Genomic DNA, 26,340 nt, shown 5'->3' with positions numbered 1-26,340 from the left:
ACTTTTGCCTTCCATTGGAACCTTTCTTTTATATGATCTTCGCTCAAGGCACGTGCTACGCTCAATTGGTCACTTATGCCGATGGATGGTAATAGCTGCAATGTCCTGCCAATTTTGGTTGAGAGCGACATCGAATTCTACACCGAGCACTTTTGTGAAACGATGCTCGTGTTGCAAAGGTGTAGTTCTATTGGGTAGGACAGGGATTAGGACTTCGGGGGGTTTTGTTAGCGGGCATGTTTATTGCATGTAGAGTTGTCTATTCATGACAGAAATGTTATGATTGTGAGGGAAATATAAAGAGGCTAGGCTAGACAGAATAGAGTAAATAAGCTTAATTAACTTTATGACTTTATTCTAGTGTAGTGTTGTGTTGGAAGAATTTTGTCCTTCAATTCTTCTCGGCTTTATTATTTATTGTTGTTTACCTCTGACCAATTGTTCATGCAACGCTGTTTCGAAACGTCGATCCTAGCCGTTGCAATATTAATAGCCGTTTTTATAGGAAACAGAGTTTCTTTTCAGGGGAAATATGGTCTGCTATCATAAGATCTTCACTTGAGATTATGAATTAGGATCAGTCTAGTCCACCTTCAGTGACTAGAGTGCTTCCCTTTAGGCCCATCGCAAGAGTACCCAAAATACCCTGGGCTGCTATAGCCAGGGGACCAGATCGATGAGTCTGCACTTCTTCAGCGAAACTTATGCGGCTCTTATGCCAATGAAGCCAGTTCTCTGCTCGAGCTCCTTCATCAGCACGAAACAGTCCTGCACTCACATCAACTACACTAGAATCGGTAGCATCTCGCCAAAACACAGTTGCACCGCATCCTCCGCAGAAGTGACGAACTGCACCTTGCGATGATTGATATGCCTTCAGAGCATCCGTTGGTAACCTTTCAAAGCCCAACGGATCCTCTGATTCTGAACCGTTGGTAGAAACGATAAAGATGTTTGTCCTGGGAATAAAAGCCCAGGTCTGTATCTCGAACCCAGAGGCCAACCGGCAAGATTCACAAGCGCAGGCTCCAGCGAGATATTTGTCTCCTCTGATCCACCACTTTTCGTCTGATGGGTTTGATGTGATAGACTCATCAGTAGAACAGTAAGGATACATCAGGTCAGGATATGCGCGATGCGGCAGATAGCTGACCTCGTTCGGGCGTGTGATGCGAAGATGGATAGCCTCGCACGCACAGAGTGCATCGAGATGCTTCGATTTCGGTGTAAATGACCCCGACTGTGAGCGACTCGAAGGATTCTGCTGTGCCTCAAGAGGAAGCCATATCGAAGCACCTCCGTCGATGGTATCTTCAACTTTTTCATGCGTCGCATAACTCACTCTTGCGCCTGAATCACCGCTTCTTGTGATAACACCCGTAGCCACTCCCCACCTCAACTCGCCGTCTTGATCTTGTTGTGATTGATAGACATGACAGCCACATGTCGAGCAGAAATACCGGCACGAAGCATCGTTCCCCTCAAAGACACTCAATCCATCAAAAGATCTCGGCTTTTCGGTCGGAAGATAGGACGTGAAAAGCAAGCCAGTCGAATTACGACAAATATTGCAGTGGCAGAGAGAAGCATCAGAAACCATCTCGGTCTCCGAAGTCTCTCCCACATGCCGAGAAATGCTCCCGCAAAGACACGTTATCCAATGCATCGTTACAAAAGTCTAACGTTTTAGTCGATAAAAAGAAGAGCACATGATCGTGCTTATAGCTTAAACATGTGTCAAAGTGTATTGATGACGACACGGGAGAACCCCAGATTCTGCAGATGCTGAATAATAGGAATTGTCTCCGCCGATATAGGAGCTCAGCACGAACGAATAAGGAAATAAAACGAAAAACACTTGAATTTCTCCGTTTCTATATGTAATTAGTTGTTTGTGAAGAGCCCTTTCTCGGACTCGTACATATATCGATCAAGCTCCATTAAGATGCGTACATCCGCTCGGGGCCCCGCACCGGCATTTGATTCGGGATGGTAACGATAGGTATGAATGAGATCGGATAAAGGAAGAACCGTCATTGGATTAGATCTAGGTATATATAAGTCTCGACGACCTCTCGAAATGCCAAGTCTATATCTTTAATATCATCCATTTTATTGGCCTCACGAGTATTCAATTGGCTTGAACATCATGGCTAGCACCAAAGACTTGCAAATCGCCATCATGGGCGCCGGCATGGGCGGACTAGGAGCTGCCCTAGCTCTAGCCAAACGAGGTTTTAAACACGTTGATGTTTATGAGACTGCCAGTAGCCTTGGCTTTGTAGGAGCTGGTATTCAAATGGCTCCGAACATGGGAAGAATCCTCGACAGGTTGGGATGCTGGGATGATATTGAGAGAGAAGCTACTTGTGTCGCTGGGAGCAGTATTCGACGTAAGTCTACAAAATCTAAGACTCGGGAGCATACACTGACCTTTTACAGAGGGTGCAACTAATGTTGAGCTGGCTCATGTTGACATGCCCGATATCAAGGGGAAATACGGTTTCTCGCACCTCTGTGGCCATCGAGCTTCCTTAGCTGGTCATCTATACAAAGCTTGCAAGAAAGAGAGTGCCATCACCTTTCACTTTGCGACAAGTTTAGTCGAAGTTGAGAGCTTCGCTCCGAAAGTGATCTTCAAACTCCAGCCCAGAGATGGAGAGGCATTCACTCGTGAAGCTGACATTCTCCTCGGCGCCGATGGCATTAAGAGTGTAACTCGATCTCAGCTCCTCCAGCAAGTCAACGCCACGCCTGAAGAGGCCGAGACCGGCCAAGCTGCCTACCGTATCATGCTCAAGCGAGAAGATATGGAGCATGATCCTGAATTACTGTCCCTCCTTGATAGCGACGAGGTTGTAAGATGGGTGGGAGAGAAGCGACATATTATCGCCTACTCAATCGCAAACAAGTCCATATACAACCTTTCAACTGTCCAGCCAGATGATAACTTTGCATCCGCTCCTTCTATCACCTATACAACGAAAGGATCCAAGAAAGTCATGTTGGAAGTGTTTGAGACATTCTGCCCTCTTGTACAGAAGATGCTTAACCTGGTCCCTGAAGGAGAAGTCTGCGAGTGGCGACTAAGGATGTACAAGCCATTACCTACATGGACTCAAGGATCGGTGGCATTGTTAGGAGACGCTTGCCACCCAACACTTCCACATCTTAGCCAAGGAGCTGCAATGGCTATTGAGGACGGTTCAACAATCGCCGAGGTTCTGTCCCTTGCCCCTGATACTCGGCCCGAGACTATTGCCAAGTGCTTGAAGGTGTATGAGCAATCTCGAAAGGAATGGACTTCGAATCTCGTACAAATGGCTTATATGTCTGGTCGAACACTGCACCTGGGCGAAGGAAAAGCAAAGGAGGAGAGAGACAGGATGTTCAAGGAGCACAAGACCAGTGGATCGGTTCCTGATAAGTGGACGTCTCCGGATGTACAAAAGATGATTTACACAAATGATTGTGTCGCAAAGGTTAGGTCCGAGTTTGAGACAGCTTTTGCCGCAGCATAGTATCACATCAGTTTTGGCTTGACATTCACACGCTTGGGCACAAATATGCGCATTGAGACTGAATATTATGAAATTACAAGTCGTACTTTATCGAGGAAACAGAGAAACACATAACATAGAATCAGAGCTCTGTAGTCGAATGATCCCCAACGCCGTGAAACAGGAAACCCTTTCCATTTGCTGATGCGCCACGCTGCGCTTCCAATCCCTCCATTTGTTGTCTGCATGTCCGCTATCGGCGGTGGTATCGACTCGCAGTGAATCGCCATTTAGAAGAGGCAGTCCAAACAGCAGCAGCACGCCAGACCAGCGAGAAGACCAGTCATGATACCGCCACCAGCACCACCGCCTCCTCTCTGATCATCTTGGGGGTAGTAGCCCTGAGGGGGAGGCTGTCCGTAGGGGCCTTGCTGAGGAGGATAGGGACCCTGGCCGGCGGGAAAGGGACCTTGTTGCTGGTTGTAGTAGCCCATCTGAGGGGGACCTTGTTGGTAGTAGCCTTGCTGCTGGCCGCCCTGTGGGAATTGACCTTGTTGCTGCTGGCCGTATGGGTCTTGTTGGTAGCCGCCGTATGTGGGCTGAGGGGCACCTGGGGGAGGGCCGTAGGCGGGAGGTTCGTCTTGCTTGAAAGCCATGGTGTGATTTGTTTGCGACAGAAAAGGAGGTAATAGCTTTGGGGGGTATGGCGCGCAAAGAAAGTTATCGAGGTATATGGGACGAATGGAGCAATCGCCAAGAAGAAGTGAAAATGGGAATGGAAGAGTGAAGGAGAGAAAGTGGATGTGAAGGAATACAAAAGGAAAAAGAAAACGGCCTCGGATAGTGAGGAGAAGTGTCCAAAGCCAAAAGCCAAGCTCGTAGTAGATTGTTTTTGGCGTTGGTGCCAAAGTCAGTCTCAAGCTCCCTCCCTCTTCTCCCAGGCTCCCCCGGTCCCGTATCGTATCCTCTCACATGGCCTCAGCGCGCTTCCGAGCGCCACAGAGACCGCGTCGCTCCATTACGTGGACCCGGATTGGACTCTCTTTCAGCTGCGCCACGCTTGGCTCAATAGATTCGAGCATCTGTCCCTTGGCGTTTTTGACGGGTTCATCTCATCTCCCAACAAGGAGACCCTTTCAAGGATATTTACCGAGTCACAGATTTGTATCAGTTTTTTTCCAAATGGGGTTGTCTCTTGTCAAATCGTTTTATATGAGTGAGTATTTGCTTCAAATGCGGCTCTGAAACAAACCCCGAATTCAACGTGTTGCACGAGTTCAGCTGCGCCACACATCCCTCTTCCGTGTTCGAATCCTCTCATGCCGCTTTTCCGTTTAACCAGTGGCAATCTCCATGATGATTCTATTCAAATTCCGTCGGTGGCATGATCCCACGTAACAAAACTATCAAGCCTCAGGTCGAGATTCCTCAAAGTAACGTCACCAAATTACGCCTTTGATCATCAATTAATGCTCGACGCCCGGAGCGGATAAAGTTGGCCCTGTGGCTAGTGCACATCATGTGATTCGACCATCCATCCGCCTCGAGCACATGTGGCTTGACTTCAGCCCCACTTCTGCTCAAACCGCACCACGAAAAAGTGAATAAATTCAACTATCACTAAAACCCCACGATCACGAAGTGACGCCTCAACGAGCCACGACGACGCATCCCTACGGCACCGCGAGACCTACACAGAACCTCTGAACAAATCGCTCGGATACGCTCGAGTCAAAATGGCTGCCGCCGTAGCGAACCCGCCCAAGTGAGTTGCTCTGCTCTCCTTGACTGGGGTCTTGTATCGATATCCTTTTGACTAACCCCACCATTCAAAAACAGGCACGACTGGGCCGACGACGACGATATCGAGGAGACTTCCACCGATCTCCCAGAGCCTCAGACCATCTCCAACAAGGATGGAACAAAGACCATCATCACATTCCGTTACGATGACGACGGCCGAAAGGTCAAGACCACCCGCCGAATTCGCTTCACCACCCACACCGAGACCGTAAACCCCCGCGTCGCCGACCGAAAAACCTGGCCCAAGTTCGGCCTCAGCGCAAAGGATCCCCCCGGCCCTGCCCCCGACACCACCTCCGTCGGCGAGAACATCATCTTCCGACCAAGCGTCAACTGGCGAAAGGCCGAGAAGGATGAGTCCACCGACGCCAACGCCCAGTCCATGAAGGACAAGCTCAAGGACAAGCAGGTCAAGTGCCGTATCTGCAACGGTCAGCATTTCACTGCCAGATGTCCCTACAAGGACACCATGGCGCCTATTGGAGAGACTCCCGCTGGGGATGTTGCTGCTGGTATGGGAGACGAGGCCTCGGCTGCTGGCGCGGGCGCTGCTGGTGCCAACAAGAAGGGCTCATATGTTCCTCCCGCTCTGCGTGGAACCGGAACAGCTGGCGAGAGAATGGGATCCAAGTTTGGCGAGAGGGACGACTTTGCTACACTACGCGTTACCAACGTAAGTGCCGTCACGCCACCTCTTCACATATCCCACACTAACAACATATATAGGTCTCCGAGATGGCAGAGGAGCAAGAGCTGCGCGACATGTTCGAGCGCTTCGGCCGCGTCACCCGAGTATTCCTTGCCAAGGACCGGGAAACAGGTATGGCCAAGGGCTTTGCGTTCATCAGCTTCGCGGACCGGGGCGATGCCGTCAAGGCCTGTGCGAAGATGGACGGATTCGGTTTCAAGCATCTCATTCTGCGGGTGGAGTTTGCCAAGAAGGCTCAGTAAGGCTGCTGATCATGTTTCGATCTTGTCATGGGTTAGTTGTCACGCACGGTAATTGCATCGATCGGTTGCGGGGATTTTTTTCAAAAGATATTGTTTTTTCAACCTCATGAATTTCATGACCCTTGGGATATGGGGGGTCTGGAGTGGGACAAAAGTGAACTTTGGTCTTTTTGTGATATGAGGTATGATGTGAAGATAGGGGGAGACAGCATAAATCAAGATCTGTTAAATGAGTGGCCATCCATGGAGAGTGGGCAGCATTTGCTTAGAGGGTTACTTGATGGGGCGATGAAAGGAGACAATGGCCAGCTACTCGCCAAATCGAGCTCTCTGCTTTCCCTTCCTCTTCCAAAACGGGTGTCGTTCATGTTGCCTTTCGGGTTCGTCCTGGAACGGATTCTTATGAATGGCCCGTAAACTCACACATGAGGACGTATGACAATATATCAAATGCTTTCCATGGATATGGTCTGGCTATCTGCGGCATGATTAGCATAGAAAATGTTTGTTATCTGCTGGAACGGCTTTACCACACGCTGGATTCATATATTTGCATTGGAGAGTGAAGCATCATGGTGTTGGTCACCTCCAGTGACAGCCAAGTCAACCGAGATCTAGCACCTTCGCATGGCATACGCTTGCTAAGTACACAAGCATTCGACAAACTCAGGACCAGTCATTTAATTTGTGATAGAGAACTTGATGTTAAATGCTGTTAAGAAACGTGGTCTTATGGCGATATCTTATGGTAGAAAGAGTACTATTGGCCATTCTTCATCTCTCTGGTACACATCAACGTGAAGATCTCGACAAATAAAAGAGTGCCGTAATCTCAGAATATCTGGATATTGATTTGCCCACCAAATGGTATGAAATTTAACATACCCGCCTCTCGCTTTGGCAGCTCTGTTATGAGATCCTGTTTAGTGACAGTAGGCCATGAAGAGACAACACACAGTCCATGTTCAAGGAAAAGTGTTTCCAGATAGCCTATGACTTCTTCAAATATTGTATCTTGGAAATATTATATCATGGCATTACCGCTGGATAGTGCCCAAGCTCTGGGTAAAACTCCCTATCCTCGGATGGGAGATGGAGGAGAAGCCTCTGACTGGTGGAATGGCTAACCATTCGCGCCTGTAAGTTTCAGGATAAAGAAAGATGGTTCAATAGAGGCTCATGCCGTGTGTTCTAGTATGGAAACTAACAGAAGACTAAAGATAAGTAAATATCCTCGTCCCATATTAACCGGTTGTCAACCCGAGGCTTTCAAGACACGAGGTTAGCTCAGTCGCAAACAAGCAAGGGTCAGACGATGCGGGATATAACTCGTGCATTTGCATGCCAACGGGGCTCTTTCGGGCTTCCCTTATAGGAATTAGAAAAGGACACGAACATCTAGACAATTGGTCTTTTTTTTTTTCATCTCAACATATTTGACTAGCTTGGAGCAAGGGTCGTGTAATTCGAGACCCTGAATGTTTTGTGACCGGGGCGGATATTCCATGCTTGATTGACAGATATTCCCGATTCAGAATGAAGGTCTTGTGACCAGTCTAGAAAGGCCGAAGAATATTGTCATTTGAATATTTTAAAAGTTACAATGAATAGGTAAGTTATTATGGCAGATAAATACTGTAAAGATGGCGTCGTGGCTAAAGGTGTCGAAGTGCTATATCGTCAGCGTCTCCTTTTGCTGGAGACAAAGTAGGATATTGAGTAAGACTTTATATACCAAGAATAATCAAAAGACTTTGCCTCAAGGCACCAGTCCTAGATGGCCTCCTGCACTAAGGAAATGGTTCAATCGTGAAAAGTTCAGCCCCCGGGACAATGGTTTTTTTGCTTTGAACTTTATTATATAAGAGCTGATAGGTAGTTCAACTCCGCCGTTCTCGCCATCTGGGCATACTCTGGCTTGAGGAGAAACCATCACTTATCTGACAACTTTCTACGAGGAAACATGCTCACCATCTTGTGTTTGTTCCTTACTAGTCTCGCCATGCTTCTTGAGTCTCCCTTTGCTTAGGTGTTTTTGTCCATGGAAAAGCACCTAAATAAACTACCGCTTTAACCCCTTGCAATAGCTGTAATAGCAAGACCCTAGAAACAGTTCTAATTTTCCATTTTGTTGGGAGAAATCGTCTAGGATGTTTTGTCGTTTCTTCCATTACTTGAGGCAGATTTGCATGTGATTGTGCCCCACGCTAGACTAAAGGACCAGGGTTTATTGACTATCCGAGTAAAAGAACTGAGGCTTCTACGGGGAAAAGCCACGCATCAGATCGTCCACCTTCAGAGTGAGAGCTCAGAAGACGTACTCTGTAGAGCAACTCGCTTCCGATGCCCCCACCCCGTTGTGGGGTTTCTCGCCGTGGTACCTATCGGGAGGCGTCCTCCATCACGGAGCCGGAGACCGGTTAGAGTCCATGAGAGGGCGGGCATGGCAAACGGGTAGAATCGGTGGAAAGAGTCTTTACCATATGGTTTACAAAATCAGTTGGAATAGAGAGAATTTATCGATTGGCTTTAGCAATAAAGGTATAGACAAGTGCTGACTTGAGTAATATCATTCTTTGTTGCCGTGGTTCTCAATACTGCCCGTAACCAAAGAAATAAAGCACGCGACTTAACGAGTGGGGGAAGATGATGGAAGCTCAGAGTCCCCGCCCTCGCACATCTCACTTGTTAATGGAAGTAGCCCGGTAATCACAGTGGGTTTAGCGCTCTTGTCGCGGCGCAAATGCAAATGGACGCCCCCATTCAAGCCTCAATGCACTGTAGAGAGGCAAGTCGGTGACTTGCCCTGTTGATTGCACATGTTCGTTTGAACGGGACGGAAGGTGTCGCTGGCCTGGTTTCACGAACCAGACACTTCCCAACAACTTCTTGTCAATTTCGCCATTCTTTCTTTTCTTTTCATCATTTTCTTCCACTTGCACATGAGTTACTGTTCCATTAAACAGGCTCAAACAGCATCTTCTCATACGCCGCTTTCAAACCTCGCACCCATCAGTAGCTTCATGCATGCTACTCTCATTCTCTAACGCTCACTGGAAATCGACACTCAATCCCCTGCTAAATCGCTCCCCTCTGCGACTTATGGAGCCGCAGCTCCAGACCCAGACCCAGACCCAGAGCTAAACCAGGAACTAGCTCTAAGCCAGGGCTTAAACAGCCGGTCCAGCGATTGATAGCTCTGAACCAGGTGACCCCGTCCCTAACGTCTAAGCCAGCGGAGCCCTGACGTCGTTTCAAACTCCCGCCGCAACCCTCTCAACAGCCGACAATCAACTTCTTCCATTCCGATCTCTTTCATCTTTCTTTCAATTTCAACCTTCGCTCTTTTCTCCTTTTGGCATTCAACTTGCCAGTTCGTCGCCGTCTTTCTTGGATCTCCCTTGTCGCCATCTCACCACCCTCTTACTGCTGAATCGTGGCCAGTCATGAGTACTGCCGCCGATCTGCCTGCCACCGGCCCTGGGCTTCGGCAACGGCAATCTGGGGTTGATCCTTCTGCCCAGCAAGACAAGCCTCAAGAAGACCAAGGGCATAGTCGCCAGTCATCTGATGTGCCTTTCCCATCTGATAAGTCTAGTAAGACGTATGGCCGAACCCCAGACGGCACAGGTATGTACAATCCATTTAGGTTGTGGTGGTGGTGTGTTGCGTCGGTGCGTCTTTGGCTGACTGTCACATGTAGTCTTTATCGTACCCACAACCCATGATATGGTTTCTCAGCTCTTGGATCCTCGACAGCCTAAGAACCTTTCTGATGCAATTGTCTTGACGATTCTGGGTCTTCACATCTTAGCTGCTTATTTCCTGCCATCTAGCTCGAAACGTATTGTTTTCGCTGCTGTGTTCCTATTCTGGCGAGCTTGTTACAACATCGGCATTGGTGTTCTCCTCCAGATCCAGTCAAATCACCGACGTCTTGTCACTTGGGCTCGGCGCTGGAAGCTCTTCGAGAATCCTTCAACAGGCAAAAACCCGCGACCATGGCTCTACAATCTACTAAAGAACGAGCTCGAGACAAAGATCCCAGAGGACTATGAATTCGAGAAGGCCCCCATTGAGTACAATACTTGGTTGGTCTTCCGAAGGGTTGTTGATTTGATCCTCATGTGTGATTTCGTGTCGTACTGCCTGTTCGCCATCGTCTGTGGCCACACTCCTGAAGGGGAAAATTCTCTGATTGGTTTCTCCCGCTGGGCCGTTGGCATCGCCCTTATCGGCTTCAATCTCTGGGTGAAACTCGACGCCCACCGTGTTGTGAAAGACTTTGCCTGGTATTGGGGAGACTTTTTCTATCTCATCGACCAAGACTTAACCTTTGACGGTGTCTTCGAGATGGCTCCTCACCCCATGTACTCGATCGGATATGCTGGTTACTATGGTATTTCCATGATGGCTGCTAGCTACGAGGTTCTCTTCATCTCGATCCTCGCTCACTTGGCCCAATTCGCTTTCCTCGTGATTGTCGAGAACCCCCATATTGAGAAAACCTACAACCCTCCTCCTCCTCGCAAGCGAACCGTCTCCGGGGGCCAAAGTGATGCCATACCCGCTGATATAAAATCGCTTGAAGGTGCATTCGACCAACAAACACTTACGCCCGCCCAGAAAGACGAGCCCGCTCCCGTCCACAATCTCGTTGGTTTAAGCAATCTTGACTTGTTCCGCGTTCCTGACTTTGCCGTCATTCTTATGCCGTTCTATGTAGCCGTCCTCACTCTTGTGACACCTTCAACTGCCGTATGGCAGGCGGCTTTCGTGTTTCACGCTCTAGCCTGGCGTGTTTGGTATCACCTCGGCCTAGGTCTTATTCTCGACCAACAGTCTAAGAACAAGATGTGGACACGCCACTTCCTTAAATTCGGCGAGAGTGCTGGTGAAGCCTGGCGCCAATGGAAGGGCCTCCACCACATCTCTATGATCATGTGTAACACTGCATTTGTCGCCGCTTGCTGGAAGATGTACTCGCCTCCTGAAGACTGGGCCTATGGCCTGGTCCTGCTCAAGCATGTTCTTGGTGCTAGTCTCGTTGCCCTTCAATTGTGGACCGCATTCAGCGTCTATGATTCTCTCGGCGAATTTGGCTGGTTCTGCGGCGATTTCTTCTTTGATCAGCAGGCTAAATTGACTTACAAGTCTATTTACCGGTTCCTGAACAACCCTGACCGGTTTTTCGGAACGGCTGCAGTGTGGGGTGCTGCACTCATTACGTGGAGTCGATCCATTTTCCTTATGGCCCTGTTCACCCAGATCTTAACTGTCTACTACATCTCGTACATTGAGCGACCCCATATGCAAAAGATCTATGGTCGCAGTCTGCGTCAAGAAGCAGGTCTTACCAAGTTCATCAAGAAATCATTGCCCCCTCCTGTCAAGGGATGGCAAGAGAGTGTCGACAAGGTGTTGGATGACACCAGCCAGTTCGTTGAGGACTTTATCGATACCGCTCGGCCTAAATTCGCAGCAGGTGTTAAGACCATCGTGCGAGATACTTCGGCTCTTTTCAACATGGCTCCCGCACGACTCACCATCACAAGAATTGCTCCTGATCTAGAAGGCCATGATCCCAAGTTATACTCTCTTTCTGTACAGGGCACTCCTGTTAACAACGCACCTATCATTGAGAAGTACACTGGCAAGGAGAGTTTGACAGGCCGGTTCCCTAAGCCCGTTAAGACCATGGCTTTTGAATACGGAGCACCTCTTCGAGTGAAGTGGAGAGCCCCCGCGAACCACAGCAAGAAAGATTGGATTGGCCTTTACATGGTCACTGACAATCGTTCAAGGGAAACAACTGAAGTTTCTTCTTTGGGACGATGGGCACCTACAAATGCTGGGTCTTATGATGCCTTGACTGCCGATGTTAGCATTGTGGTCGAAGAGCACCCGGTAACTTCAACTGAGATCACAGAAACCGATCTGGTCGAAGGTGAAGTTGTGTTTGAAGGTGACAAGCTGTGGTGGACACAAGGTGTCTTCGAATTCAGATACCACCACAATGGACATCATCATGCCCTGACGATTTCAGAACCTTTCGAGATCCGAATCAGCAAGTTTGACGAAGAGGATGTCGATCTTGGTGCCAAGGGCTTGTACGAGCAAGCCGTCGAGGCCGCACTTCTTCCAATTGTTCAAAACTGCCTGGACCGTGATCCGGACATTGCACCCAACCAGCCTGAAGAGCCTTTCGGAGGCCACGTCGAACGCGACACAAAGTATGCCAAGAGGATTGTCTACGCCATTCGGGAAATGTTTGGTATTGAGTTTGCACCACCTGTAGTGGCCGCAGATGGAAGCGTTCGTAAACTTGCTTGGAGAATATGTAACGCTAAGGAAGTTCTGGTACGTACAACATGACTACGAGGTTGCATAAAGCTAACAGTTCATTAGGCTCCATACAGCATGTCTTTATCAAGAGGAACCACGACACCTGCAATCCAGGACTTCCCGTCAGAAAAGGCTTAGTTGAGAAACGAAAGTGCTTGGAGCTGTTGGTGACAGATTTTGGTGGGGATAGTATAGGGTGAGGTGTTGGTTGGAGTGCTTTTGAGATACCAAAAATGAAGTAAGAGGGTACTGAAAATAAAGAAATATTTATGACTTAGAAAACACTCCCGTAATACCTTCATCGTGATGGAGCAATGAAATTGTTATTGCTGATCGCATGGGCAGATCAATGCTGGCACATAGATCCTTCGTCCAAGTATGCGTTGGGGAGTAAAACTTTAGACCGTACTTAACAAACGGTACCCAGATAGATTCATGAAGAAGCCCCCAAGCGTATCATTAGTTGCCTAGATATATTTATCATTTGGGATCTTGGTCCCAAATTTTAGTCCATCACCTCCCCGAGACATGATATGATTCCTAAAAACAATCATCCAATCGATCAAACTATCACTGAATATGCAGCCAACCTGCCAACCTAACTGAAACTGTTTCTGAAACAAATCGCTTCCCGCGGAACGACGTTGGAAGCTGAACTCTAAATCCATGCCTCTAGCGGCAACACTAGATCCATCTGGTGATACTTGCATGCAATACGAAGTCATCACAGTGCCACCCGGATCTGCACGGCTACCGTAGCGTAGTGTATTCCTTCAGAGCCTAAGGCTCAATCTCACTTCTACATCTTCACCTCCATTTTGTCTTCATCGCAAATTGCTATCTTTCGCCTGTGTCGCTTCGTTCTTTGATCGACATTGGTGTCTCACCTATGCCCTCACCCTGGATGATAGCTTGCGGCTAGTGCGGTGAAACTGCGTCAGCTCTGACTTCGTCATAATCCTCAACTTACCGTAACATTGTCCATCAACTGGAGACAATGAAGTTCCTCGGTCGCCAAAGACTCTCAAAGAACCCCTTCCGGGATAATAGCATAGCGCTTCTCATCTCAACACTCCTTCTCGCTGCGCCTATTACTGTGTTTTTACTCCATTGCGTATATCAGACTTACTATCGCGGGGGCGCGCACTGGAGCCACAACCATGACATTCTTGAATTCAGCACTCACCACGAGCCGGATGTGCTGTTATATGTTGCGTCCTACAGTGGACTTGTTACAACGTTAAATCTCTCACCTGCTGAATATCGGGATACGCCTGTGAAACTTGAAACATTGTCCACGACAGATGGGTGTGCTGGAAGCCCTTCTTGGCTTACCCTCGACTGGTATAACGGAGTGCTTTATTGCACCGATGAAGGACTAAAAGATGGGAAGCATGGTTCATTGGCATCCTTCGCAACACATGAGAACGGTACCTTGACGCCTCTAGCGAAGACTTCCACAGCCCTTGGTCCAGTGAGTGCGTTGATGTATGGCGAATGGGATTACGGGCTGGCAGTAGCCCACTAGTATGTATTTCCGTTTGAGCATCAAGGCCCGGTATCAAAGAGCTAACGCTTCTCAGTGGCGGTTCGGCATTTACGACATGGGACATTCAAGATCCAGCAAATCTCACGTCGCTGAATGTCCAACAGTTCAGCCTTCCCGAGCCTGGCCCGGACCCTTCAAGACAGGAGGCTTCCCACCCCCATGCTGCAGTCCTTGATCCGAGCAAACGATTTATTCTAGTACCTGATCTGGGAGCAGATATGGTTCACATATACGGCGTTGTTTACGGAGATCTGGGCCTGTCCAAGCTTGATCCATTGGTCGTTACTCCAGGCAGCGGGCCCCGACATATCGCCTTTGTAGTTAAGGAGACAAAGACGTTCATGTACCTTGTCACCGAGCTGGCCAACACCATTATCGGCTACGAAGTCGTGTATGGTGGCGATTTTATCAGGTTCAAGGAAATATGGAGCAGTGGCATCCATGGAGAAGGCAAAGACGTGCCGCAAGGCGCTGCAGCTGCCGAGATTGTAGTATCAGTAAGTGTGTCCACAACTCTTGAGCTGCGTTTATTCTGACCTTTGAACAAAGCCGGATAGAGAGTTCCTGATCGTCTCGTCTCGTAATGAAAGCACTCTCCAAATTCCAGACTTTGACACCAGTAACAGCACTATAGCATCTGATCCTCTAGTCAGTTTCAAAATTGACTCAGAAACGGGGCATCTCAAGCTTCAACAAGACATTCCATGTGGAGGCAGATTTCCTCGCCATTTCTCTATCAACAAGGCGGGAACGTTGGTAGCAGTGGCACTTCAAAGTGATAGCCGTGTCGTCATCATTGAGAGGGATGCCAAAACTGGAATTCTGGGTGATTTCATCGCCTATGCAGAGCTGGAAGGCGAAGTTACAGCCGTCATCTTCTATGAGTGACCATGAACTTCGCCCTATAAAGAAAGATGCCCCACAGCTTCTTTGGTTCCGTCCGGCGTCATAGTGTGTATCCGTCTCGGTATCTCTCGTCCGAGCAACTGACGTTACTGAGAACGAGAGCTTCATGACGTATGACCGGCCATCCGTCTAAATACCTGAAACTTATGAGTATCGTCTTGAATTCGCAGGACTTGCTCGTATGCAGAAAATGCCAGTCTTGAATGCCTTGGTTTGTAGTTTCGGGTTGACGGCTGCCGGATCCGAAGAAGCTGTGGGTTGCAGAGTCAGGGACACTTTATGGATGCCCATTATTCACTTGATTGGTGTTGGGCTGCCACAACGGCTCGATCGTGTTGTTGTGACGCAGGGGATGATGTGAAGCACACTACATTAGCGTGTAGGTTGTTGTGTCTTTCATGCAGCGACCTCGGAGAACATGAGAGTCTGTCAGTCCATCCGGCCTCGACCACGGAGTACAAGACTGTTACTCTCCCGCGGGTGCAATCCTTGCCGGAGTTGTATCGGGCATTGAATCTCCCGGATGCCCAAAATGGGAATCGAGGGGACTGTGGATTTGGAGATCAGGTCGCAGCCTGGCAGCAAGGCTCAAGGTGATGGCCAGGGTGTTGAAGACCCTGAAGATGTTGTCGATGTGGGTAGTGGCACGGGCCCTTGGCAACTCGATCGTCTAAATAGTTGAGCAGCTTGCTATAAAGCTTACTGAGAGGGCTTGATGCACGTTCACAATTATCAGCATCATCTATTTGAGTTTTGACAGGAAATGTGTCTTTCAAACTCGAAGACATCGTCTACCCGAGAGTCTGGATATTTTCAAGCCGTGACCCGAACCGATGGGTTTCTGTCTGTGCCGTGCCTTCGTCTGGAGTCTCTGGACATGGTAGATTAAGGCGAGCGTTATTAGCCGGAAGATCCATCAAACAACCTTGCACCGCAGTTTTCCGTAAGCAGACAAAACGTGCCATACTTTTTAAGCTTCCCCGCAGGTTGACAGGCGTCTCGAGACGGGCACCCCAGACCGGAGCAGGCTAAAACCGAACCCCAGGTTGGTCACGGGCTGAGATTTGGATTGGACTGGGCTGCGAGGCTCCAACGGAAGAGCACTCCTATTCGGGCCGTTACATGGATCCGGCGCATGAGCGCTTGTCATGATGGGTGAGGTCGAGCGACGGTGCGTCTGGGCAAGGCAACTGTCCAATGTAAGTAAGTCAGTGTAAGCATTAGGAAAGCTGAGACCAGATTTCGATTTCAAAGCCACGTTTATTAGAAACAAAGGTGTGTGCGTCATATTAATATATCGGATGAGCCGGAGATCGGTATTTGAAATATTATTCTATATCAAAATCGCCGAGTGAGGAAGTGGGATTCCAAGCAAGCATCAAGTCCGTCTGGTGTTGAGAGATTTGCAGACCCCATGATCATGAGCGAGAGGTCCGGATGCCATCCGAGACAGTCAATCACTTGCTACGGATTGAAGGTCTTCTCCTCTCGTGGCGATTCTGACCCCGCTGGGGTCTAGAACCATTAATGAATGACGGTGACGGTGACGGTACGGTTGTCTGTCAAATCGTGGTAGAGATGCATTATTCGGGGCTCATTATGCCACCATTTGGAGGAGACGTATCTATAAGATGGCGTACTCGGCAATAAGAGGATCGTATTATGTCAAATAGCAACGGCAAAGAGAGGATTGCAATGTGATCACACATTGTTAAACTCAAGGATGAGGCATGATATTGTTGTGTTTTAGTTCCAGGTGCATTTCAAGCAATGAAGTGCAAGAACTGGGATGTTTATTAGCTTCTCCCGTGTGTTCTTTCCTTATTACTCTTGATATTGCTGCAAGGGCAGTACGGCAGGCACAACATGAGACGACATTTCCGCTCTTCCCCCAAAGCTTCAAGCACAGTATGTGCCTGAAATCCACAATCGAAGCAACAACACCATTTAACCTACATCTCCATCATGGAACACTTACCAACTTTGGACAACAAAATTTGTGCCAACAACCCCAATCTCAGGCAAGAAATTGAACCTCATCCTCCAGAAATCGCTTCCCCACACGCAAACGGTCGTGCTGCAAGGATTCCCACCAATCCCCCTCAGGAGCCGCCCACCTCCATCTCAACCTTATCCCTGTCATGGCGGGTTAAACGAGAACAACTGGCTTGAGCCATCCAATCCTCTGGGGAACACATGGAGTTGATGCTTGCGAACGCTTCAGGAAAGCCAGGATAGCGTGACGGGCAGCTCTACCGGTATTCCCACAGTGCCCTACAGAGCAGTAGCTACTATGGACTTCTCCAGACTCTCTGTTGCTGACGCTCTGTGACCCCAGATTTGGAAGCGAATCGCCTTTGTACCAAGAAACAAAACGTACGCCACCACCACTTTAAGCAAAACTGCCCCCGAGACAAGTCATTTCGGTTTCTGCTTGACATGTCATGCCATGCTGAAAATCAACTTCTCAGGTACCTCGATCGCGGAACCGAGTACATACACGTTGACCGGGTCTATCCATTGTTCGATGCTCTCTTCGGCCGACTCTGTTGGGCCAATAAATGACCCATCCCATCTCTCCAGAAGTCCCCCAGGTTGACTCTCTACCTTTCTTACCTAGTCTCTCCCCGCCCGTTTCTCCACCACCCTCTTCCGAGTTCCACCGCCCGCCAACCCAGGGTCCGGGGTTAAGTCCAAGTGCAGCTACTGAACAACGGGGGCTCGGGGACCCTTGTCCTAGCTCTTCCCCCATACATAACCATTTACTCCTCCATTTCGGTTGCAGGAAAGGACGCCTCTTTCAACGTTCAGTGTCTTGAGAACATTTCCGTGTTCTTATTGTGAGACTGACGTTGTTCAATTGTCTGTTGGAACGCCCAAACCGCGAATCATTCCCCAAAGGAAACCAGTCGCTCTTCACCAGTTCAAGTTCAACACAACTTTGAAACGGGAGCTTTCGTCGCATCGTCTGATGCTCATCTCACCATTCCCGAGCTTCGGCCTTGCTATATAATGCTGTTCTATTGAAAGGACATTTCGAGTCGTGCGCATCATTGCTTTGTTCATGCCGCTACACCAACTCAACTAGAACTTATTCTCGAGGCCATTCCTCGAACCGTTCCATTTTTGACGCCAATCTATCATCATGTCCGCATCATCGACAGGCGAATCCCTCCATTCAATCTCTCTCAACGCAGCGCGACCGTTCACGGTACCTGCACGCGACAGCTTTTCTCTGGAACTTCCGATATCTTCACTTACGGCAATGTCGGCTGACGCCTCACTCAAATCCCCAGTCAGCTACAAAAACCAGCGGACGCCCAGTTTCAGTCGGGAGGGCATACTAAGCGCATCTCAAAAATCTCGGCATCTTTCGCAGTCATCTGACAACAGACCTGACAGCATGTCCAATGGCGCGCAAAAGGTCTCAAGCGATGAAGGCTCAAACCCACTCAAAAGGAGGAATACCGAAACGGGTGTCGATTACCCCCGCCGTAGGGCCACTATTGCTGTGCGTCACTACACCATTTTTATTTTGTTTATTCATATCATTTCCGCTTTTGTATACTGACTCCCACTAGTGCGAGGTTTGCCGCTCAAGGAAATCCCGTTGCGATGGCACAAAGCCAAAGTGCAAACTCTGTACAGAGCTTGGTGCTGAATGCATCTACCGAGAGCCAGGCATTAAGCTTGACGCTGGTGACAAGCTGATCTTGGAGCGTCTCAACCGCATTGAAAATCTACTTCAGATGAATATGGTGAACACAACAGCAAACGGACTAAACCTAACTGACAATTCGCCTGGGATGAGTAATGGCACGGGGCTTGATGGAGACAACATGATGCTGTCGGCCAATGCTGCTTCTTTTGGCTCTATCCCCAATGGTGGATTTGGGACTTGGTCCGCCCAACCGACCGGAACCAATATCTCTACCATGCCTAAAGTCCACACTAATGCCACTATGCATTTACTCCAATGGCCTTTGATCCGAGATTTAGTGTCGCGACCATGCGATCCTCAGATTCTGCTACAATTGGAAATGGCACGAGAACCACTCCACACTCTGACCAAAACTCCTTGTGTGGATCTGTCAAACACCCAGGCTTACATCGAGGCTTATTTCGAGAGAGTTAATATTTGGTATGCTTGCGTCAACCCATATACCTGGAGGAGTCAGTACCGCACAGCCTTGTCCAACGGTTTTAGAGAGGGGCCGGAGAGTTGTATCGTGCTTCTTGTTCTTGCCCTGGGTCAGGCAAGCTTGCATGGCAGTATCTCAAGAATCTTGCCGCACGAGGACCCCCCTGGACTGCAATACTTTACAGCAGCATGGTCGCTGCTTCCAGGACTGATGACTGCCAACAGTGTAGTGGCGGCACAATGTCATCTCCTTGCTGCTGCTTATCACTTTTACCTAGTCCGCCCTATGGAGGCATGGAATCTACTTTGCACGACAAGCACGAAGCTACAGCTGCTACTTATGGCCCCTAGCCGTATCCCAAGCCACCAGCGAGAACTCGTGGAGCGAATCTACTGGAATGCACTGCTCTTTGAGAGTGATCTTCTCGCGGAACTCGACCTGCCTCATTCAGGGGTTGTCCAATTCGAGGAAAACGTTGGCTTGCCCTGCGGGTTTGAAGGAGATGAATCGGAGCAAGTGGGTCGAGATGAGCTTTGGTACTTCCTTGCAGAGATTGCTCTACGTCGGCTTTTAAATAGAGTGAGCCAACTCATCTATTCTAAGGACTCGATTGCATCTACAACAAGCCTGGATCCGGTAGTGGCAGAGCTTGACTACCAACTGAGCCAATGGTATGAGAGTTTACCACTGCCACTGCAATTCCCTTTCACTCGAAACGCGCTGCAAGATCCGGTTCAAACTGTCCTTCGACTTCGATTCTTTGCTTGTCGCACCATCATATATCGACCATACATTCTAGCAGTGCTAGACAATGAGCAAGCAGTATTGGATCCTGCTGTGCGGGAGAACTGCCACAAGTGCTTGGAGGCTTCTATTCGACAACTCGAACATATCCATGAACAGTAAGTCTCCATTTCATTTCGAGCATAGTCAATAGCTGACAGGGGCCTAGTCATGCCGGTCATATGCCATACATCTGGCAAGGTGCTCTATCGATAGTCTCCCAAACGCTACTCATCATGGGTGCCAGCATGTCGCCATCGCTGCTCAGCATTCTGCTAACCTTGGTGCCTCACCGTGAGGCGTTGGATCAAATGATCAATGATGTTGTCATAGAGGTTGAACGATATGCCACCCTAGCCCCTAGCTTGAGTCTGTCCTCGGAAATCCTCAAGGAGGCAGAGGTGAGAAGACGCGCGTTCCTCGGTACTCCGTAGGTGCCGGTCGATCTGTGTCAGATCGATAGATGCCACTCAAAACGAAACGACAAGGCTACTTCGTCATCAGCTCTGACGTACCTTAACTTCCACTTCAGACTGCGGCGTTATTCAATAGTAACGCCGCCCCTTACTCCCATACGACTAGTACGCCCCATGGGTGCAATTGCTACCCCAAGAAACTTGGTGGGCTAAAATGTCGCCCCGAGAAGATCATTCTGGGGTGATATCCTGGGGTGCAGTGTCGGGGAGCATGACTTTATTGGTTGGATGTTGAGCCCAGCACGGTTCTGCGGGCCGGGTGTCCCGGGTTTCCCAATACACTGGCTTCCAAGGATACTTCAACGATCTTAGTATAAGGATCTCTGATTGATGTAATGTAGATCATGCATAAGCTAGTTGCCAGTGCTAGCTGGAGGTTCCCTGGGGGAATTGGCGTACAGATTTCTCAGCTCTGATTAACCATCAAAGAACATGATGATGTCTCTTAAGATAGCATCTATACCCATTTGTTTAATTGTACAATACTAAGAACATGAAGATAAACAAGAAATATTATGGCAGTCAACCTAAGATGTTGGTTCGTCTACAAAGAGTTATTCTTACACCTCAGTACCAATGACGTCTCAGTATCAATGACGTTTTGCAGTGATGGAACCTAATTCTCGCCGGACCCTTCATGCAGAAAGAAGAATTAGAATGCAGCGAATTGTGTCTACACATATGACAGACATGATGTAATAGACATCTTACTTGCGTAGAAGTGCATAAATAAGATGGTGACACCAGGGGCCTAACACAAGACTCCTACGTAGTCCTCAGGGGACAAGAAAACTCAGACCTGAATATAAGGTATTAAAAATAAACTTGACAAAAGATATCCTAAACTTATCCTAAATTACCTAAATCTTTTCATCATTTAGGATCAAGGTCCTGAGTTTGCTTCCCTCCCGTAGGTTGTCAACACATGCTCGCAAGGATAACGATACTAACTATAAGGGGTGTGAAAGACCCTGCAGATTGCTAAGGAAGTCAAAATCACAATCAAACAAAAGCCATTGGAAGATCGGCAGGAACGCCGTCATATTGTAATGGCCTTCCGAGGAGCCCCGTTATAGCTGTCTGGACCGGGCCGAGTTCAATGACCCACATGAAGAAATCGCCGGTATGACGAAGGTCCGGGCTAACCCCACGCGAACGGAAGATGGTTTTAAAGTCATAGAGTTTCGGGTGAGGTTTTAGGGGTTGGGTTAATTGATGATGTTAGTGGGGGCGAGTTATTGCTAGACTCATGATGTTCTGTCTTGAGTTGTCTGAGGACCAAGGCCAGTTCTTGCCACAGTGATGTTATTTCTCCAGTGAGTATCAAAAACAGGCACTGATAGATATTTCTTGCATAAGATATACAGCACTTGCATTCCTAGCTGAACAAAGGATCAATCAGTGGACAATGAATATTTGGGGGTTCATGTGCTGCTCTGTTGGTGTAATGCAATGTCTCAGTTAGCTCAGCCACGTGACATCACACCGACAAAAACTGATCATCCACAGTCTCATATTTTCTTGCTTGGGGATACCAGCCACCCACGAAGTTATCGTTGGACAAGAACTAACTACTCCTACATACCCGTCCAGACTCGTATGATTCTAGCTCGTACGGTGCTATGCTGTGCGAGGCTGCGAGCACATATGACTTTATAGAGTACTCTATGAACTCGACATCAGTCGTTACGGGGTCTAATAAGAGCACAGGGACAGACAGGGCCTGGTCTGCAACATCCCAGCCCAACCCAAACCCCCTGGCCTGGCCTGGCCATTTTCAAAACCCACCCACGCGGGGGAGGGGCATTTTGATTCGTTTCTAGATGCCTGATGCGTTAGGTGAGGTGAGGTAACTGGCCATTAGTTAAACCGCGCCCAAACTTGGTCTGCCGCGTTATCCTGTGGAAGCATAGCAAGCTACCTTTACGGAGAGTGCAGACGCCGAGGAACGTTGCTCAAGGTCTGCATATGGAGATTGTCTGTGTTACTCTCCTCTTTTCCTCTCCGACTTTTTGATATTCAATTCATCATCTCTTCTTTTTTTCCTCACTTTCTCCTGTACTAGTTCGTTGAGGCCCATCCGAGAGACAACGTCGTCTCGCGGCCCAACTTGTAAGGCACCAGAAGCAGAACCACACACATCCAATCCTTTTCCATTCTCTACCTCTCGCCCCAACTTCCGACTCGACTCGACCCGACCTCGACGTGACGCTGCAAGCTGCGGTTGCCATGCATGATCAGCCCCCAGACTCCAATCATCTTTGGGGGGTGCAATTGCTCACGCAGCGTGGACTTCGTTGAGTGGCTCGACCGCTCGTCATCACGACTACTTTGGCCCTTGCCCGTTACCTTCCGACATATACACTAGTCCAGCCTAGGACACCAGACTCTCGCTGTCCACTGTCCAGCGCGCGCTGAGCTGTGCTGTTGCTGCGCTGTGCCGTGTCCCCCCCTTCTGGGTCCTGCAGGAGTCCATCCATCCCACTCAGCAAAAATGAGGCTGGGATACGATCGAGACGTCGCTGATGGAGACGCCCGACTTCCACTCGTGCGTCGCAGGCCCCTCCGCCCTGAATCTCACGATTGGTACGGCCCCAGTGACGTCGTGCCCTATAACCAGTACCCAATGCCCCATCGGACACGAATCGACGAACTACAAAGGCCCAACGGCAGGACACCCAGGGGATACCACAGGAGTATGAGCCTCGATGCATACCCGCCTACAATGCCCATGCCGCCAGCACACTTGATGCGTGCCTCGACAGATGTCTACAAGAAACGCCCTCAGTTCTCGGTATATGAAGCAGACGAAGACGACGAGGATGATGACCGCTGGCCGGCTATGAAGCCACGGGGTAGACACCCGGAGCCCGCGAGGCCCCGGCAGGTGGTCCGAAGACGGAGAGAACCTACGCCAGAGTCGACACCGCCGACAGATAGTGACAGCGAGAGCGACAGTGAGAGCGAGGAGGAGAGCGATGATGAGAACCAGATAGAGGTTGTGGTGGAAGAACCAGAAGACAAACATAGACGCCATCATCGTCGACACCGCCGATCACCCAGCCCAGACGATTATCTCAGTTCGCCAGATGAAAAAAGAACACCACGGAGACGGAATAGAATACCATCGCCATCGACTTCGGACGAAAGAGAAATAAGATATCGACAAGCTTCTTCTGAAAGAGGCTCACCAGACCGCAGACCTGCTCTGAGACGAGAGATCAGCGATACACCTAGATACAGTCTTCCCACAAGATTTAACAGTGTGCTCGGTGCTTCTCGGCCACCTGTAGCATCCAGGAGGTAAGCTATTTACAATTGGTTCTCATCTCCAATACTAACTAAGAATCAGAACTGCCAAGGTGGTTGAGTCTCGTGAATTAGTGCGTGAGGGCCGCCCTCGGAGGCTACCTATAGCTACAATTGAAACCATTGAAGTCTCAAGGGAGTCCTCTCGACGTCCCCCAAGTATAGCCCGCAGCGGCTTTGATTCATCCAGAAATTCATCCCCAGACCGTCCACGTCTGATGTGAGTGGCACCAATCACATTGCGGCGATCAATTACTAACAGCCATGCTTCTCAGACGCGATTGCAAGGGCTGTTTAGACGAAGTCCCTGTATCCAAATGCCCGAAGCTTGATTGCGGCCATCGCATGTGCCACAGCTGTCTGAAGAGGCGGTTCAAGCAATCAATGACAGAGGCTGAACATATGCCGCCAACATGCTGCACCGATGCTCACATTGGTCTGGAGCATGTTGATAAGCTTTTCGATTCTACGTTTAAAAGAATATGGAACAAGAAGTTTGTCGAGTACTCCCTCAGGAACAGGCTCTATTGTCCCTCTGGACGATGTGGTGAACGGATTCGACCAGCTGATATTTACCACGATCGCGAGACGGGACGCAAAGCTGCTCGTTGTGATCGGTGCAACACCAAAGTCTGTGTTGCATGTAATGGCAGGTGGCACTTTGCGAGCAAGTGTCCTAGGGACGAAGAGACGGCGAGATTTCTTGAGTATGTCAGAGTCGAAGGGCAGAAGAGATGTTATAGATGCGGTGCTTCAGCTCAGCTCCGAGAGGGTGACAATCATGCCTTGTGGTAAGTATTCCTTGACACTTGAATATGGATTCTTCTAACATATACAGTCGATGTGGTGCCGAATTTTGCGTCGTGTGTGGAGAGAAACCCAAGAGATGCGAATGTCCATGGTTTGACCCTGATGCTCCCGAATCCGATCACGAGCAAGAGGTTACACATCGAGGCGAGATTCAAGTATTTCGTGAAGATAGCACTGAAGAAGATTCTCGTGTTGCCAGACGGCCGCGAAAGTCTAAACCTACACGGCCCCCGATTTACGATGAAGAAGCTATTATGCGTCAACAACAGGAGGAACGTGACGATGAATTGGTCCGCAGGTCGTATTATCATGGAAAAGACTACGAATACGATATTGGCGGTGCTCCAGAAATACCTAGGTCTAGCGATCCCTACTCAGGCGATAGTCCTCGCCGTGTAGGTCGCAGAGTCGTGGGCGGTGCTCCCCCATCACCCAAAGACTTTGAAAGAGGCACCCCCAGAAGCGGAGGATACTACGGTGGCCGCATGGACAGACGCCATGCCGAAGACCACTACGCCCCAGACTCTCCAAGCATGCGCCCACCACCAATGGGGATGCCACCGCCCGTGATAGAGGAGGGATATCGCGGAGGTGTAGGTCCTCTGATCGTGGAGCGTGATCCGAATACCTACGACGACGACGATTCGTACTACAGCCACAGCTCGCGCAGTCGGAAGGGTACGCGACGCAGCGAGAACCGCAGGTCTTCCGAGCTCGCCGGTCTTGGTCCACGGACTCCGGGAACGAACCGGATCGATGTCTGGCGGACGTTTGTAGAGCCCGGTGATCCCGAGGGGGAGATAGCCGCTGCAGCTACTGTGACTGCATAAACTTGACGAAACGATTTCTTATACAGTTTTCATCTTGAGCAAGATTGACAGATTGTCTCTTTTTGGTATGATAGTCTTTCTTTTTTGGTCTAGGGTTTAATTTTGTCGCATGGGATGTTACGCAAAGGCCAACAGAACTCTCTAGACGCATGACATGTCATGGTAGGAGCATAAGCATAAGCGAGTGTGAGCATTGGGTCGTACAGCGATAGGATGGATAGTTCTTGATGTCATCTAGCCTTGATATTTCTTCATAAATTATTCATTCCTCTCCCAAAATGCCTCTATTGTGGCTGAAAGGTTCATGAGGACGAGATAACCTGCACCAATATCTAGGCCACACAATTCACAAGGCACGACAAGATAGTTGCCGTCCCGTCTTCCAACGTACCACATACTCTAGGAATTGCCCATGCTATTGTCCCCCGAGGCACTCATCGCACTAACTAGTGACCTGATAAGCGGCAACATTATACTGCGGCGCGGCAACAGATGTGTAGAGTAGTCGAGGGCTACCAACTAATATAACTGACAACCAACACACCCTCAGACCTACCATCTAGACTACCCATACACACATTTGCCTTGCTCCATTCTTCTTTAATCCCCATGCTTTTCATCGTTTAAGAATTCAGCAATATGATTGATCACGAGTCCAGGTACTTTGCTTTAAGCGGTGATATCCCTGTTGGTGGACCAACTACTTGGCATATTACCGATTAGGATCAGAGACGGGTCGTTTCAGTAACTATGCATGGGAAGTAAGACGACGAGAGTCTTTCTATAGAACATTCCAGCCGCCATACCGACCAACTGTCTCCCGCCATTTACAGAATACACTTATCGCCTACCGGTGAGATTATCTCGGCATATACGGACCCCAAAAACGACACAACCTGCTGTATATACTACCTATCTCTTTACGATGCCTGTCTT

General features: G+C 49.1%; 8 protein-coding genes across 8 annotated transcripts; 6 read left to right on the top strand and 2 right to left on the bottom strand.

The window, feature by feature from the left end:
• Positions 1 to 577: 577 nt before the first annotated feature.
• FSUBG_1764 (uncharacterized protein) lies at positions 578 to 1,473 on the bottom strand (the record flags this gene model as incomplete). Its single annotated transcript, XM_036679466.1, has 2 exons — positions 578 to 1,413; positions 1,461 to 1,473. The coding sequence occupies 2 exons, from the start codon at positions 1,471 to 1,473 to the stop codon at positions 578 to 580; spliced, it is 849 nt and encodes a 282-aa protein (XP_036542681.1).
• A 676-nt stretch (positions 1,474 to 2,149) lies between these two features.
• On the top strand, positions 2,150 to 3,521 carry FSUBG_1763 (salicylate hydroxylase; the record flags this gene model as incomplete). The annotated part of the gene is made up of 2 exons (XM_036679465.1): positions 2,150 to 2,393; positions 2,443 to 3,521. 2 exons carry the CDS (start codon positions 2,150 to 2,152, stop codon positions 3,519 to 3,521), a joined length of 1,323 nt encoding a protein of 440 aa, XP_036542680.1.
• Positions 3,522 to 3,790: 269 nt separating this feature from the next.
• Positions 3,791 to 4,156, bottom strand: FSUBG_1762 (UV-induced uvi15; the record flags this gene model as incomplete). The annotated part of the gene is made up of 1 exon (XM_036679464.1): positions 3,791 to 4,156. The coding sequence occupies one exon, from the start codon at positions 4,154 to 4,156 to the stop codon at positions 3,791 to 3,793; it is 366 nt and encodes a 121-aa protein (XP_036542679.1).
• A 1,080-nt stretch (positions 4,157 to 5,236) lies between these two features.
• On the top strand, positions 5,237 to 6,254 carry FSUBG_1761 (eukaryotic translation initiation factor 3 subunit G; the record flags this gene model as incomplete). Its single annotated transcript, XM_036679463.1, has 3 exons — positions 5,237 to 5,265; positions 5,340 to 5,976; positions 6,030 to 6,254. 3 exons carry the CDS (start codon positions 5,237 to 5,239, stop codon positions 6,252 to 6,254), a joined length of 891 nt encoding a protein of 296 aa, XP_036542678.1.
• A 3,446-nt stretch (positions 6,255 to 9,700) lies between these two features.
• On the top strand, positions 9,701 to 12,737 carry FSUBG_1760 (phosphatidylethanolamine n-methyltransferase; the record flags this gene model as incomplete). Its single annotated transcript, XM_036679462.1, has 3 exons — positions 9,701 to 9,884; positions 9,958 to 12,614; positions 12,663 to 12,737. 3 exons carry the CDS (start codon positions 9,701 to 9,703, stop codon positions 12,735 to 12,737), a joined length of 2,916 nt encoding a protein of 971 aa, XP_036542677.1.
• An 859-nt stretch (positions 12,738 to 13,596) lies between these two features.
• Positions 13,597 to 15,036, top strand: FSUBG_1759 (uncharacterized protein; the record flags this gene model as incomplete). Its single annotated transcript, XM_036679460.1, has 3 exons — positions 13,597 to 14,126; positions 14,183 to 14,645; positions 14,698 to 15,036. The coding sequence occupies 3 exons, from the start codon at positions 13,597 to 13,599 to the stop codon at positions 15,034 to 15,036; spliced, it is 1,332 nt and encodes a 443-aa protein (XP_036542676.1).
• A 3,163-nt stretch (positions 15,037 to 18,199) lies between these two features.
• Positions 18,200 to 20,413, top strand: FSUBG_1758 (acetate regulatory DNA binding protein; the record flags this gene model as incomplete). The annotated part of the gene is made up of 3 exons (XM_036679459.1): positions 18,200 to 18,565; positions 18,636 to 20,098; positions 20,149 to 20,413. 3 exons carry the CDS (start codon positions 18,200 to 18,202, stop codon positions 20,411 to 20,413), a joined length of 2,094 nt encoding a protein of 697 aa, XP_036542675.1.
• Positions 20,414 to 22,949: 2,536 nt separating this feature from the next.
• FSUBG_1757 (e3 ubiquitin ligase arih1l) lies at positions 22,950 to 25,404 on the top strand (the record flags this gene model as incomplete). The annotated part of the gene is made up of 4 exons (XM_036679458.1): positions 22,950 to 23,758; positions 23,808 to 23,984; positions 24,040 to 24,555; positions 24,603 to 25,404. The coding sequence occupies 4 exons, from the start codon at positions 22,950 to 22,952 to the stop codon at positions 25,402 to 25,404; spliced, it is 2,304 nt and encodes a 767-aa protein (XP_036542674.1).
• Between the last annotated feature and the right edge of the window lie 936 nt (positions 25,405 to 26,340).

Source organism: Fusarium subglutinans (genome assembly GCF_013396075.1).
Source record: "Fusarium subglutinans strain NRRL 66333 chromosome Unknown NRRL66333_c0000014, whole genome shotgun sequence".
NCBI classification, from domain to species: domain Eukaryota; kingdom Fungi; phylum Ascomycota; class Sordariomycetes; order Hypocreales; family Nectriaceae; genus Fusarium; species Fusarium subglutinans.
The sequence above is the reverse complement of the archived record's forward strand: the minus strand, read 5'-3'. Positions and strand labels throughout refer to the sequence as shown.